Here is a 12874-nt window from a genome sequence, read left to right as displayed (position 1 = left end):
GATGAACCGCGCTCGCCTCAGATTCCAATCCGGTCGGACCAGGTCGGGCGACCCAAAAGGTCAGTTTTGTCGGGGAAAAAAATGCAGTTTGGATAGGCGCGAGCGTTATGAGGGGAGAGGAGAGAAGAAGAGAGGACATGGTTGTGAAAGGACAAGGAAGTCAAAGAGAGATATGGTGGAGATGAACATGACTTGTGAGATCTGACTGGGAGGTCGAAACTCTTGAGGAGAGGACACCATTGCTGCATGGGTAGTTGGGCAGAGTGAGAAGAAGAAAAGGGATAGAAGGTCAGCTTTTGATATCATTGACCAGCATGCAATGCTCAAACATCATCGTGGACTTCCTCAACGTCGTGACACTCAGGAGGGCAACCTTCATCTTCATCGCCCGGACTCTCGCTTGCTTCAAGGTGCTCTCCCTGGCGTACTTCGTGTTCTGGTCCTACAGCAGTGGTAGATGCTTCCGTCACCTCACTGGCACTGTAGGGGTAGTTGTGCTCGCTCCTCTGATCTTCTGCTTGTTGCTGTTCGGGGTGGAGGTGCTCTTTTGGATGTACTCCCTCGCCAGGAGGATGTTCACCCGCATGTTCGTTCAGAGCCAACTAGACGCGAACCGCAACCTGCTCGCTCTGTGTACTCCGCAACTCTGCATGGCGCAGAAGAAGCGCATCAGGGAACTGAACACTCTGACTGATCTCGGTATCCTGCTATGGCTGTTAGTAGTGGTGGGAATCTACTTCGAGATTCAGAACAGTCAGGCGGCAACCAACTGTCAATACCGGCAGGATTACGGCAGTGGATACGACGGTGTGACTAGTTGTGTCATCTGCAGCTTGCAGCCTTTAATAGGAGCATACGCTTGCTTCCTAGGGGTGTCGGTGGGAATCATCTTAAAGACCGTCGTCCTTGCTTCTAAGGGAGATTTCACGCTACAGTCACGAGTATTAGAGAACATCCTTCTCAACAAGTCAAGCGTCAACAACGTGTTCTGGGCCTGGGTCTCCTGCAGTGAGCTGCGGCAGCTCTACTCGTCATGCCTGGCAGGCTTGCTCTTCCTGCCTGCCCTTGCTCTGGTAGCAGGAGTGTTCGAGGTGGTGCCGGCTGACCTGCAACCCGTCTTAGCTCCCATCGTGCTGGCCCTGACCGGGGTCATCCTGCTGATTGATGGAGGAATCTTGTACCTTCCTGTGCGGATCTTCTCCTCCCTGTTCGCCTCCGGGGAGCCCTTTATCTCACGGGACGTTGTGTCCATGATCTCCAGGCCAAGGCGCAAGGTCGTGGCCTCGTTCCTCTGGTTCTTGTCAGTGCCATGGATCGGCGGCTGCCAGCTGGCTGACCTGGGAGCCCTCGGGGGTATCAACCACTTTGCGGCTGCCCTGCTCGTCATCTGCGTGATCTTGACAGTTTTCTTGTTCCTGGTCAGAGATCGGGAGATGTCCGTGGAGGAGGTTCTGAAGCGCGAGACTGTGGACCACTTCGGACTGATCCTGTCCAAGACGCGCCTGGTCGCTGAGTTCTCGCGCATCTTGGAGGAGAGCAAGGATGGGCCTCCAGTTGTAGAGCACGGGGTGCGCATCCCTACCTACCTTGCCAGCCAAGACAGGATAGACCTGTCGGCGGTGATCAGCTACCGATGGAGTGATGAGACTATGTATAAGAAGATGTCTCCGGATGCCCAAGCGCCACGTTGCTACAAGATTCGCCTCCTGGACAACGAGGGCTTCGACTGGACCGTGACGATGGTGGAGCCGATGCTCGAGGGGATGGTGCAGGCACTGGATGGCAGGAGCCAAGAATATGTCTGGATGGACCAGTTCTCGATACCTCAGGTAAACCCTGCTGGAAGCCAAGAGCACGAGAGGGTGAAGGAGGCGCACAGGAACGCGCTGATCCCGCGCATGATTGGCCTCTTTTCTTCCGGGGGCATCGTCGTGGCGTTCAACAACACAGGGGACTCAAGGATCTTGGAGCAAGATTGGTATGAGAGGCGCTTGTGGTGTGTGCAGGAGTACTCGTTTCCAGAGAGCATCGTCATCCAAGACATCAGCAACCGAGGAGGGGGAGGGCGCGAGGAGGAGATCTCGATGAAACGCAAGAGGTTCAACCAGCTCTGGTTCAGATTGACCGAGCGCATCCGCTCCAGCCAAGTCGTGGACGAGCGGGAGGAGGGCAAGGCGCTGAAGATCCTGCTCGATTGGGACCACACCTCCAGCAACTTCCCTGGAGACGTCCAGCTGAGGGTGTCAAAGATTGGAGCTGAAGACTACCTCGCCAACGCCAGGAAGCTAAGCGCGTCGAATCGCAACGACGTGCTGCCGGCACTGGCACAGGCTTGGTTTGGGATCATCATGACTAGAGAAGAGACAAAATTACAGCTGGTAGTTTCCATCATCCGCGCCTTCTTCGAGACGAGCGGAGAGCTTCTTCTCGACGTCATCTTGAACCAAGAGGCTGCTGCTGGCGTGCTGCCTTCCTCCGGAACCATGTGCGTCGATCGCATGCTCGCGGATTTTCCCGCGGGCCTGGAGAAAGGGGAGGCGCAGCGTGTGCAGATCTTGGGTGTGCAAACGACACAGGAGAGGCAGGACGGGCAGGCAGACTTGCATGTGTTCACTGGAAGACTTGTGTCGCCTGCTGGGTTTGAGGAGTGGAGGACAAGCTTGCAGTGCATCAGGGAGGCGACGAGCGTGGAGGAAGGCGGGAAAAAGTTCCGCTTGCTAAAGATGACGGTCAGTGCGCAACACCCATCGGAGCCTCGGATAGGAGCAGAGGAGCTAAATACAGTAGAATTACATGAGTTCGAATGTTTGTAACAACCAGCCTTCCTATCACATCGTCTTTCTGGATGTTCAGTCTGACGTGACCGGACACTTCACTCATGACGGCACTAGGATCATGCTCTATTCCTGCGGTGGTCGTCGGACTTGTCGTACCGTACTACAGCCTGAGGGCAACGCCCCGTCAGAGTGGTCACAGGCTCTTCCATGTTGAGCAGCGGCAGCCGATGGCCGGCGGTGGGCCTGAGCCTCGTAGCGGCCCTGCCTCATAGCAGCCCATGTACGGTCACACTGCCCCAGCTGATGTAGCCAGCAGCAGGGCAACAGCTGGACTCGGCTGAGCCCCCCGAGCTTGACCGACACTGTGTAAGGGCAACTCTGGTAACTTACAGGAAGGGCAAGAAGGAGCCGGCTGAGACGGGCAGGGATCGGATCTCGTTTCTTGGCTGATCAGATCGCCATCTCGAGGTCCCTTTCATGCCGCTCAGAGGCTGACCCTAGTCTCCGGTAGGCCAAGTTGGTACGTTTTCCCTCCTGCGCCTTGCGGCCAAAGTGCCAGCGAGTAATCACGATGGCGAAGAGAAGGAGGACCAGGACCAGGGGGAGCAGAGGGAGAAGAAAGAAAGGAAAGTCAGGCTCGGGCCTGATGCAAGTTGTGCTGCCCAGCGTCTTATTGTCGTATGGGAGCTCCCATCGTTCAACCCGCCGTGTCAACCCGAGGAGCTCAACCAGGCGCCAGTACAAGCTCAGCATCGCCTCAGCTGGATACACGAGGAAGAAGGAGAAAACCACGTGGATCGACGAGTAGAAGACGCGGACGCTGGGGTCGACGGCCATCTTCGAGTAGCCCAGCCTGTGGAAGTCAACGGCATACAGCAGCGACTCGCTGCTCGGCTCACACTCGGGCCATCGGATCTCCTTGTAACTGATCGGACGAAGGTGGAGGAGGCGACCGCTGAACTCAGCTGGAGCCCCAGCTCGAGGGCGCACGACCTGCCCCTGCCCGTCTGCCTCAGAGTAGAGGTATCGGCTGCCGTTGGACACGACCAGCACCTGCGTCAGGTTCCCCGCCCAGAGCACACCGACCTCGTCCTTCCCTCCCGCTGCGAGCTCGTACATCCTCGGCCCGTCGACAGGAGACGAGCGGCCAGCATGAAAGTGCAGGAGCTCCCCGGTGACATCAGAAGGATCCGAGGGGGGAGAGCGCAGGAGCAGGACGGCGCTGTAGAATTGCTGCCCCGTCCTGAAGCGAACTTTGTGCTTGCTACCGAAGGGAACGGCGTTGGCGACAAACATTCCGTTCCAGCAGCTGCCGACACGGAAGGTCCTGGAGTTGACAGCAGCAGACAGCGAGGTCAGGCTCGCATCCGACTTGTGTACCCACGGGTAGAAACCTGAGAACGGGCCCAGGCTGTCTGACCGACTCACCCAGGTATCGTAGAAGTTGTACATGTAGTCCAACCCGCAAAGAGCGTCGTAACCCTCCTTCCTCTGCTCGTGCAGCAACTTCATCGCGTCCTTCACCGTCCACAGCACGTCGTTGATGAAGAGAATGGCGTCGACATGGTCAAGGACTTCGAGGCCCAGCTGCTCAAGCGCCTGGTTGCGGGCCCAGGAGAGCCGAACGATCCTGTTGGCCTTCTGCTTCTCCTCGGGCATTTTCCCGTTGTGCTCTACGACATGCTTGACCCCAATGGTCTTGAGCTGCTCCGAGAGCTTCTGAAGCTCCGGCGACGTGACGTCATCAGTGTTCTTGTCGCTCCACACGCTCACCAGGAGCTCCCCTCCTCTCTTCTTCACGCACTCCGCCAGGCCCACGACTGACTTGCGCCATGCAGGAAGGACGAGGTTAGCGTTGCGAAGGATGGAGCATAGAAGAATCCTCTTGCTGGGGAGCAGACGAGGGCAGTGGTCCGAGGCAAACATGAGCTGCTGGCCCAAGTTGTCGAAGTTCTTGAAGAACACCATCGATGTCAAGACGACCGAGACTAGCAGGTAGCATGCAAAGAACACCATGAAGCATCGGAACGACTGGTGAAGGTTCGCCACGTTGAGCCTCGCCGACCATGTCATATGCCCTGATCCCACATCATCCGTCCTCAACCTGCTCCTCCTCGTCTCAACCATCGCAAGGTCGTCAGGAGCAGGAGACTTGGTGTCGCTGGTGGGGGATCAAAATCGACCCACCCCTCTTCTCTCCCTTCCTGCCTCGGGTGCCTGATCACGCTAGCAGATCTCAAGGATCTTTCATTCTTATCAAAACCCTCTTTGTGTCCCCTCCCTCCCTCCCTCCCTCCCTCCCTCCCTCCCTCCCTCCCTCCCTCCTCTGCGTCCTCCCACGCTTCTTATCTCCTCCTTCTCCTCCTCCTTCTCCTCCTCCTCCTCCTCCTCCTCCTCCTCCGCCCTTACTCTCTCCCCCTGTCCTCCTGCCTGCCTCCACAGGATCCCACCAGGTCGGGAAAACACGAGGCAGGAGAAATACCCGGTCGGTCGGCCTCGTGGCTTTAATGGGGGAAAGGGGAGGGAGGAGGGGAAGGGGGAAAGACGGAAGGGAAGGGGGGGGAGGGAGGGAGGGAGGGAGGGGGAGGGGGAGAGGCTGGGAAGGGGGATAGGAAGGGGGAGGGGGCTAGGGGGAGGGAGGGGCTAGGGGGAGGGAAGCGAGCAAGGAGGCATGGTGTGAACGTTTAATCTTGTTTTTTGCTTCAGCTTGCTTGAAATGTTTGTTGATTATTGTCTTTGTTCTTTGATCTAAGCTGAGTTACTTGTTCTTACCTTCCCCTTCCCCCTCCTCCTCCCCTTCCCCCTTTTTCTCCTTCTCCTTTGTCTCCCTCAAGGTTTCTCCTCCGACTGACAGCTCACGTTTCTCTCCTCCCCTGCTCTGTCAGATGGACGACGTCTGGGCATCTTCCGGCGATGAGTCGGACGGAGCTGCTCCGAGCTCCATCAAGTGAGGACGGATAAAGCAAGTGCCGTGCTGACTGCTGCTGCAGCAAGGTAGATGACGACGTCTGGGAGGAGGAGGAGGACCAGGCAGCCAGCGCCGGCAAGAGAGAGACGCTGTCAGTCAGGGAGGAGGAGAGCGTGAGGAAGAGGTTGTACAAGGTATGACTTCGATCCTCCGTCCGCCGGCTTTCCTGATGGTACGAGCAGGAAGGGTACAAAGAAGCCATCGGAGCGGCCCGAGAGAAATTCCTGCAGGCTGGGTTTGAGGAAGGGTTCAAGGAATCGTTCCTGCAGGGATTGAGGACGGGCAGGGTTGTTGGATTCTGCAGGTTCGGATGCTGTTGCCTTCCTCCTTGTAGTTGACGAGGATGCAGTGTCCTGCAAGGGTCGAGGAAAGACGGGGCTGAGAGGAAGGAGCTTGGGGAGCTGTCAAAACGAGCAAACGAGTACAAGGTGACAACCAGCACCGAAGGCATCGAGGAGATGGAGGAGATGATGAACAAGTGGAGGATAGCGTGAAGTACATTTATAAGCATCACTCGTACTCAGAGGGTGAGATGACATCGTCGATCTTGAGGATCATCTTCACAACCTGCGTCGCAAGCATGAACTGCTGCTTCTTCCCGTGGAGAGTCTCCAGAACTTTCTGGCTCTTCATGTCGTTGGTTCCCACCATCTTGCAGTCAACCCCCAACCAGGGATTCTTCTCTTGCACCTGCCGCTGCTTCAACGCCGCGAGGCTCTCGATCCCGGGGAGGCCGCTATTCTCCGACAAGGCCATGGGAATCGCTTCCAGCGCATCCGAGAAGGCTCGCATGGCGTACTGGTCGACCCCCGTGACCTTGCTGGCTGCGTCGCTCACGGCGAGAGAGCAGGCGATCTCAGAAGATCCGCCGCCGTACACGATCCGGTTGTCCCGAACAAGGTTGCGCACCATGCAAAGAGCATCATGAATTGAGCGCTTGATCTCATCGATGATCATCTTGTTTGCTCCGCGCACGAAGATGGTAACTGCCTTGCTGTTCTCACAATTCTCAATGAACAACATCTTGTCCTTGGTTGTTCCGAACGAGACCTCCCTCACGACCCCGGCCTTGCCCAGCTTCTCAGGAGTCAACTCCGAGAATCTCGGAACGATCCGTGCTCCAGTAGCGATAGCCAGCAGCTCGATCTCCACTCCTCCAACCCAGCGAACAGCGGGCAGCTCATTTTGATACAAGAGATGGTTGGCCTCGTCATCAAATCCCCATTGGCAGATGGCCAGAGTTGCGCCAGAATCCTTGATCTTCTTCACCATGTCAACGAAGTATTCCTGCTCTTGCTTGTAGAGCGTCTGATACTTCTCAACAGTGTCGATCTGAATGTTGTGCTTGGTCTTAGGTTTGGGCGGCTCAAACGGACATGTCAGGATACAGATCTTGGCGTCCTTGATGGTCTTGGCCATTCCAGGATGGCTGATGTCCTTATCCAGCACGATACCGGAAACCAGCATAGAGTCTTCCATCTGCCCTCCTACCTTGCCCTCCATCTTGATCAAGTCCAGGTTGACATCTTTCCTCTCGAAGTCAGCAACAGCCATGATGGCGCTGACAGCAAGGTTCGCCATCTGATCCAAGGCCCTCGTCACACTGCACAGGGGATCAGCGTTACAACTTTGAGCATGCGCGGGCAAGAGCGTCTCACATCTTGGAGGACAAGGTGGTCTTCGCTACAGTAAGGAGCTCGGAGGTCTCGTGGGGGGTGAAGTGGATCTTGTCGCAGATCTTGTCCAGGTGGTCGCATGCTACCTTGCATGCTACTTCGAACCCCTCGGATATTCTGCGAGGGTGTAGGCCCCTGTCTAACAAAAGCTCTGCCTGCTCCAGCAGCGCTCCGGCTAGGACCACCACTCCTGTGGTCCCATCCCCGATCTCCTGATCCTGAGACTTGGACAGCTCCACCATGAGCTTTGCGATTTGATTCTCAACCTCCATCCTCTCAAGTATCGTGGCTCCGTCATTGGAAACACAGACGTCGCCATCGCCACTCACAAGAATTTTGTCCATCCCTGCATTTCATTAGTTACACACGGTGATTGCAGCTCGTGCTTTTACCCTTCGGTCCCAGGGAGGATCTCAGCGTGCTAGCTACTGATCGAGCAGCAATGATGTTGGACTGCAAGAAAGTAAACCAGTCACAACCGCTTTCTGCTTTCTTCAATCCAATGTTTGGGCAACAGGAGAAATGCAGCGACAAACAACAGCATGATTGAGAAGAATGATGTAAAATTTTCCTGAAGCGGGTCCATTCATCAAAGTATATAGGCAAACAAACCATGACACCGTTGAAACGAATGATCAACATTCAATTGTAGTCATGCCATGAATCATACACCATCTAATTTCTTGTTTCTTGTCAACAAACAGCCCTCACAAACCAGCAATGGTCGTGTTGCGAGGTGAGTGTGACAAGTTTCAAACAATGCGGAGGAAATATAGATGACAGAGAGGCGCAGGTGGAGACGCTGGTGAAAGGATGTGCAGAATATGCAAACAGCACGACGGGTTCCAATGGAGGGAGCGCAAGGGGCAGAGAGCAGGAGAGAGACAGGAGGCATGCAAGGAGGAGGGAGGGAGGGAGGGAGGAGAGACTACCTTGAGAGCAGCAAGTCCCTTAAGTCTGGTCTTGGAAGATTGCTCCTTGATGATGATGAAGGGCCTGCCATACTCGTCGAACACAAGGCTCATGACTGCCTCCCGCGCGCTCTACCACCCCCTACCCCTGATGATACTGATGGACCTCTGCACCGGTACTTTGAATACCCCACCCACCATAATTTCACTTTGGCTCATTGCCAAGTGCATCAAATAGACTTTAGTGTTTTTCCTTAAGTTGTTTATTAAATATAATTCAAGCTCTGCTACTTAAGGAATATAATGAAGTACCCCTACCCTGTGTATATCAACCCCCACCAGGTGAACTCGGGCTCAGGGACAACCCAAACTTGTGCATTATCGCACCGGTCCCTCAGCAGCAGCATCCACCCCTAGACCCCTAATTTTGTCCTCAAATATACCCGTGTCTCTCAATACTACCCTCCGTTTGGAAAGGTATCCCCTCCATGAATTCAAAGACTCCCTTCGAATTTTCGAAATTTTTCTTCAAATATTTGTCTTACATTTGAAATATCAAAGTATGTTGGTCACTGCCCTGCCAAACAATGAAAGTTTTCCCGCCAAAAGGTGGATGGGCTACTACCCCCCCATTTTCCTCACTAAGGACCCTGCAGATCCATTCATCGGCCCGCCTCAGATAAATCGAACCTGGGGGGGATGCGGGCCACGACATCATTCAACGACAACCGGGCTGCAATGGGGCGGGAGGAGGTAGAAGCGCTCGGGGAGGCACTAGTGCGAGAGTACCTGAACAGCAAGGGGCTCAAGGGAGCACTGGAGGCCCTGAACAAGGAGGCGCCGCCCAAGGAAGGGAGGACTACCAAGAGATCGGAGCTTTCGAGGTCTCTGGGGATCGAGAAGATGGTGAAGAGGAACAAGGAGAGAGGGGAGGAGGCTCTTGCGTCGTGTTTGGAGGTTCTGGTGGAGTACTTGCACAACAAGGCCGTCACTCTCAAAGAAAAGAAGTCAGATGAGGTTGAGAAGTCTGAGAAACCAGGAAAAGTCTTGGACAAGGAAGACAAAGACAAGGTGGATGGGCACCACAAGCCGAAACCAGTCGACAAGCACGCTGACAGTGAAAGGATAGAGAAATTCCACGTGGATCATCGTCATCACGACGATAATGTTGCTAGCATTTCTGTAGGGAACGATTATTCTGCGGCAAACGTGTTCAGAAGGAGGGGGCATGGAGTGAGCAAGAGTCAGATGGACCACAACGAGTGTGTTGTGGAGGATCTTGACGACGTTGGAGACGATCTTGCTTCGATGAGCCTGCGAAATCAATCGTCCGATCTGACCAAAGAGAAGAAGAGCTTCAAGTTCAACAGGATCTCCATTAAGGAAGCGTTTGAACTGAGGTCGATAGTGTTTGGGAATGCAAAGATTTCGTTCCCTGGTTCATGGAAGCAAGGTTTTTTCTTCAATGCGGCAGCGCACCTAAAGTACGGGCTTGTTCAGAAGGAGGGAGGGCCGTGCGGTATTCTGGCATGTGTGCAAGCTTGCCTGATCAAGAACATGCTGTTGAAGAAGAGGAGGTTTGATCCTGAAATGGTTCGAGAGAGTGAGGCCCGAGAAGCTCTGATGGATGCCGTATGCGATATCCTTTGGCAAGCTGGTGGAAGCAAGGCTACTCTGGCGATACCTGGAAGCCGGCGATCCTCTCATGGCGATGACGAAGAGAAGATGCGTTTGAACTACAAGGACGATGGATTGACAGAGTGCCTGATGGTCTGCGAAGTCAGTTCCAGGGCTGATATGAGGAGATTGATACAGGATCACCAGGTACTGTCGATCTCTGCTAATGTGTTGCAAGAAAGCCACTGAATATCTTTGCAGGCTTCTTTGCTCGGGGACGACACTCAAGGCCTTGCATGCTTCCTCTACTCGGCCATCCTCTCTCGAGGACCCAGCAACGTTCACAAGGACATGGAGTCATTCGACGCGAACGTGAAGCTTATGGGGCAACACAACTATTGCAGGTTTGAGCAACATGGCCACAGAAATCACAGAATGACAACTTTTGTTTAGCCAAGAGATGGTTAACCTCCTTCTGGTGGGCAAGGCTGTTCCCCACGTGTTCGATGGTACCAAGGAGCTTGATGGCTTGACGCTGAACGGAATATCCTGCTCGACTGAGGTGAGACCAAGAAGTAAAGGCTTTGTTCAAGCCAGATGTTTCTCATGTCTGTTTTCAGATTGGCTTTTTCTCCCTTTTTGAGCATTACAGAAGCATTGAAGTTGGATCCCTCTTGAAAAATCCGAAGTACCCAGTATGGGTAGTTTGCTCTGAGTCTCATTTTTCTGTTTTCTTCTCCGCCAATCTAGATGCTCTCGAGGTGATTGTGTATGATACAATCACGGCATCTTTACTGTCGATTTGGCAGAATTCCGAAGGATCCAAGGAGATTGATTTATACTACTACGATGAGCTAGCCAAGCAAGACGAGACTATTCGACTCTCTGTTTCCTGGAAGAATTCAAACTCTCACTGCGGCAAGGGGCCGATGGATCCCAGCATTGACCTCACTCCTCCCCTTGAACACTGCATAAGGACCAAGTGGCCTCAAGCTGTTGTCGACTGGAACGGATCTGATCCTGTGAGAGGTCATCTTGATCTAAGAAAGATGCTGATATTCATTTCAGATTCTTTGATTTCAAAAGCTTCAGCGCACGTGATCAGGCACAGAACGTTGTTGGGGTCGTGACATTTGTCAACGATGTTCAACTTCATACTTGCTGAATGAAGAAATGTTGTCGAATGTATGCTTCATCACAAATGGTGATCAATTATCAAAGTGATCTTGCGCATATTCGTATGAAGCTTTAATGAAACACATGAAGAAAAGATAAAGCTCTTGCAAGATCATGGCGAACGCTGTGGATGGTAGTAAATGAATAAATTTATTGTTACATTCCTAAACAGCTTATAATCCGTGTTCTCATCATACGTGTTAACATGCGTTTATTGGCCGTCACTGCTTTGCAAAGTGTCCCACAGCTCTGTTGTACTCTGCTCGCGTGCGATCTGGTCGACTGAACGTCGCAAACTCAAACTCTCCGCCGGCAATCGTTGATTGAAGCTTGGTCACAGACATGGGAGCACTGAGAGTCTTGAAGAGGGGGAAGTCGTCGACCTCGAGCAACTCGTAGCCGCGGCTTTGAGGAGCACTGGCGGTCTTGCGGAAGTCGTCTTGCTCGACAGGCTCGGGAAAGGACTCCTTCGCCTGGGAGAGAACTTCTTCCTCTTCGACCTCGTCGTCACTTGAATGCACCTCAGTCAGAGCATCTTCCATCTGATGCATCCATTCAAGGAGATCGAATCCCTCGGCGCTAAAGGGGCATTGCTTCTTGACCGTGGATTCTTGAATCACCTCCTTGAAGGAAGCCTTGCTCATGTTCTCGGAAGGGAGAGCAGAGCAGACTCCGTCCTTGACCATGCTGGTCGAGTCAGTCCCGAGGGACTGGAGAGGGAGGGCAACACAGGAGGATGCAGGAGGGGTCCTGGAAGGAAGTTCGAATGCTCTGCACATGCTCCTTGCGTTCTGCCGCGCTCTCGCCTTCTTCCTCTTTTGTAGCCTCCTTTACTGTTTCCCCCACACCACCCCCTCCCCCCCTTCCTCCAGACCTCCCACCCCTTGAACTATGAGCTTCTCACCCCTATACCCCTCATAGGATTACGATGACCTTCGAGACCACCCACCCTCCTCGGAGATCCCTGAACCCACACCGGTGCTTGTCCCCATCTCTGGCTCAAAAGGGCCTTAGGACTCTTCGATGCGTCCATCCGAATACTCACACCCACCACCCCTACCCCCTCCCGTGATCGGACCCACCCTCAGGAGAAAAAACTCCGTACGTACTACCCACTCGAGCCTCTTCCCAACCGCCTGCCAGGTTCTCACGAAGCAGCCATGTAGGGGGTCCAACACATATGGGGTATGTGGTGGTTTTTCTCGATTGGAGCTCTAAGTTAAATGGACAAGGTCACAAGGAAGAGAACCCAGGCAGCTGCCAGCCATGTACCGTAACAGGACATTGAGGTTCAGGTCAGCTGCGACACCTTGAGACACATGTTGACGTGAAATCCTAGTTTTTCACCCACTGTGTTAAACCGGATGGAAGCGAAATCAAGTCTTTTCGTGTAACCTTTTCGCACAACGTACCAGTTACATGACCCCAATCATCTCACTTCGCATCAACCCACCCGTGTAAAACAGGGCCCGGACTCACCCCTACTCTTGGTATGTGCCCGTCAACCGGAGAATCTGCTGAGGAGGAGGGGGTCTGAGCCGCCGCGGCCCCCTGCGGCTCACCGACCACGTAAAGATAAGCCTGACACCAAGATCCGTCTCTTCGCGCATGATCTGCCTAAATTCAACCTCTCAACCCCTATCGTTTCACGCTGTGAACCGTTGAAGCCGCGGCGTCTCAGTGATCCGAGTTCAGTCATGTCGAGTTTACTATCGGAGTTGTCCGACAGGGATCCGCCGTTTACGGTTC

The 12874-nt window shown here is 54.0% G+C and overlaps 6 protein-coding genes across 6 annotated transcripts; 3 read left to right on the top strand and 3 right to left on the bottom strand.

The window, feature by feature from the left end:
• The first annotated feature begins 1599 nt into the window (after positions 1–1599).
• Positions 1600–2830, top strand: GUITHDRAFT_153056 (hypothetical protein). The gene is made up of 2 exons (XM_005831016.1): positions 1600–1829; positions 1880–2830. Exons 1-2 carry the CDS (start codon positions 1780–1782, stop codon positions 2811–2813), a joined length of 984 nt encoding a protein of 327 aa, XP_005831073.1. The 5' UTR covers positions 1600–1779; the 3' UTR covers positions 2814–2830.
• Positions 2831–3227: 397 nt separating this feature from the next.
• On the bottom strand, positions 3228–4904 carry GUITHDRAFT_139947 (hypothetical protein; the record flags this gene model as incomplete). The annotated part of the gene is made up of 1 exon (XM_005831015.1): positions 3228–4904. One exon carries the CDS (start codon positions 4902–4904, stop codon positions 3228–3230), a length of 1677 nt encoding a protein of 558 aa, XP_005831072.1.
• Positions 4905–5662: 758 nt separating this feature from the next.
• On the top strand, positions 5663–6239 carry GUITHDRAFT_109874 (hypothetical protein; the record flags this gene model as incomplete). The annotated part of the gene is made up of 4 exons (XM_005831014.1): positions 5663–5724; positions 5768–5879; positions 5928–6049; positions 6095–6239. The coding sequence occupies 4 exons, from the start codon at positions 5663–5665 to the stop codon at positions 6237–6239; spliced, it is 441 nt and encodes a 146-aa protein (XP_005831071.1).
• Positions 6240–6255: 16 nt separating this feature from the next.
• CCT5 (cytosolic chaperonin protein, epsilon subunit) lies at positions 6256–8457 on the bottom strand (the record flags this gene model as incomplete). Its single annotated transcript, XM_005831013.1, has 4 exons — positions 8354–8457; positions 7814–7874; positions 7404–7767; positions 6256–7348 (listed from the first exon to the last, which is right to left on the bottom strand). Exons 1-4 carry the CDS (start codon positions 8444–8446, stop codon positions 6256–6258), a joined length of 1611 nt encoding a protein of 536 aa, XP_005831070.1. The 5' UTR covers positions 8447–8457.
• Positions 8458–10219: 1762 nt separating this feature from the next.
• Positions 10220–11079, top strand: GUITHDRAFT_72436 (hypothetical protein; the record flags this gene model as incomplete). The annotated part of the gene is made up of 3 exons (XM_005831012.1): positions 10220–10353; positions 10403–10511; positions 10570–11079. Coding segments are annotated over 3 exons (753 nt in total), but the record flags the coding sequence as incomplete, so codon positions are not given.
• Positions 11080–11346: 267 nt separating this feature from the next.
• GUITHDRAFT_139944 (hypothetical protein) lies at positions 11347–11811 on the bottom strand (the record flags this gene model as incomplete). The annotated part of the gene is made up of 1 exon (XM_005831011.1): positions 11347–11811. One exon carries the CDS (start codon positions 11809–11811, stop codon positions 11347–11349), a length of 465 nt encoding a protein of 154 aa, XP_005831068.1.
• Positions 11812–12874: the final 1063 nt, after the last annotated feature.

The sequence above is a fragment of the Guillardia theta genome (assembly GCF_000315625.1).
Source record: "Guillardia theta CCMP2712 unplaced genomic scaffold GUITHscaffold_42, whole genome shotgun sequence".
NCBI lineage: Eukaryota > Cryptophyceae > Pyrenomonadales > Geminigeraceae > Guillardia > Guillardia theta.
Note: the sequence above shows the minus strand (reverse complement) of the source record. Positions and strands in the feature narration are given on the sequence as shown.

Excerpts from the sequence above, each read along its gene's own strand:
- GUITHDRAFT_153056 (XM_005831016.1), top strand. The coding sequence starts at position 1,780 with ATGGCAGGAGCCAAGAATATGTCTGGATGGACCAGTTCTCGATACCTC. Across the intron at positions 1,830-1,879 it reads ACCAGTTCTCGATACCTCAG|GAACGCGCTGATCCCGCGCA; the intron begins GTAAACCCTGCT and ends GGAGGCGCACAG.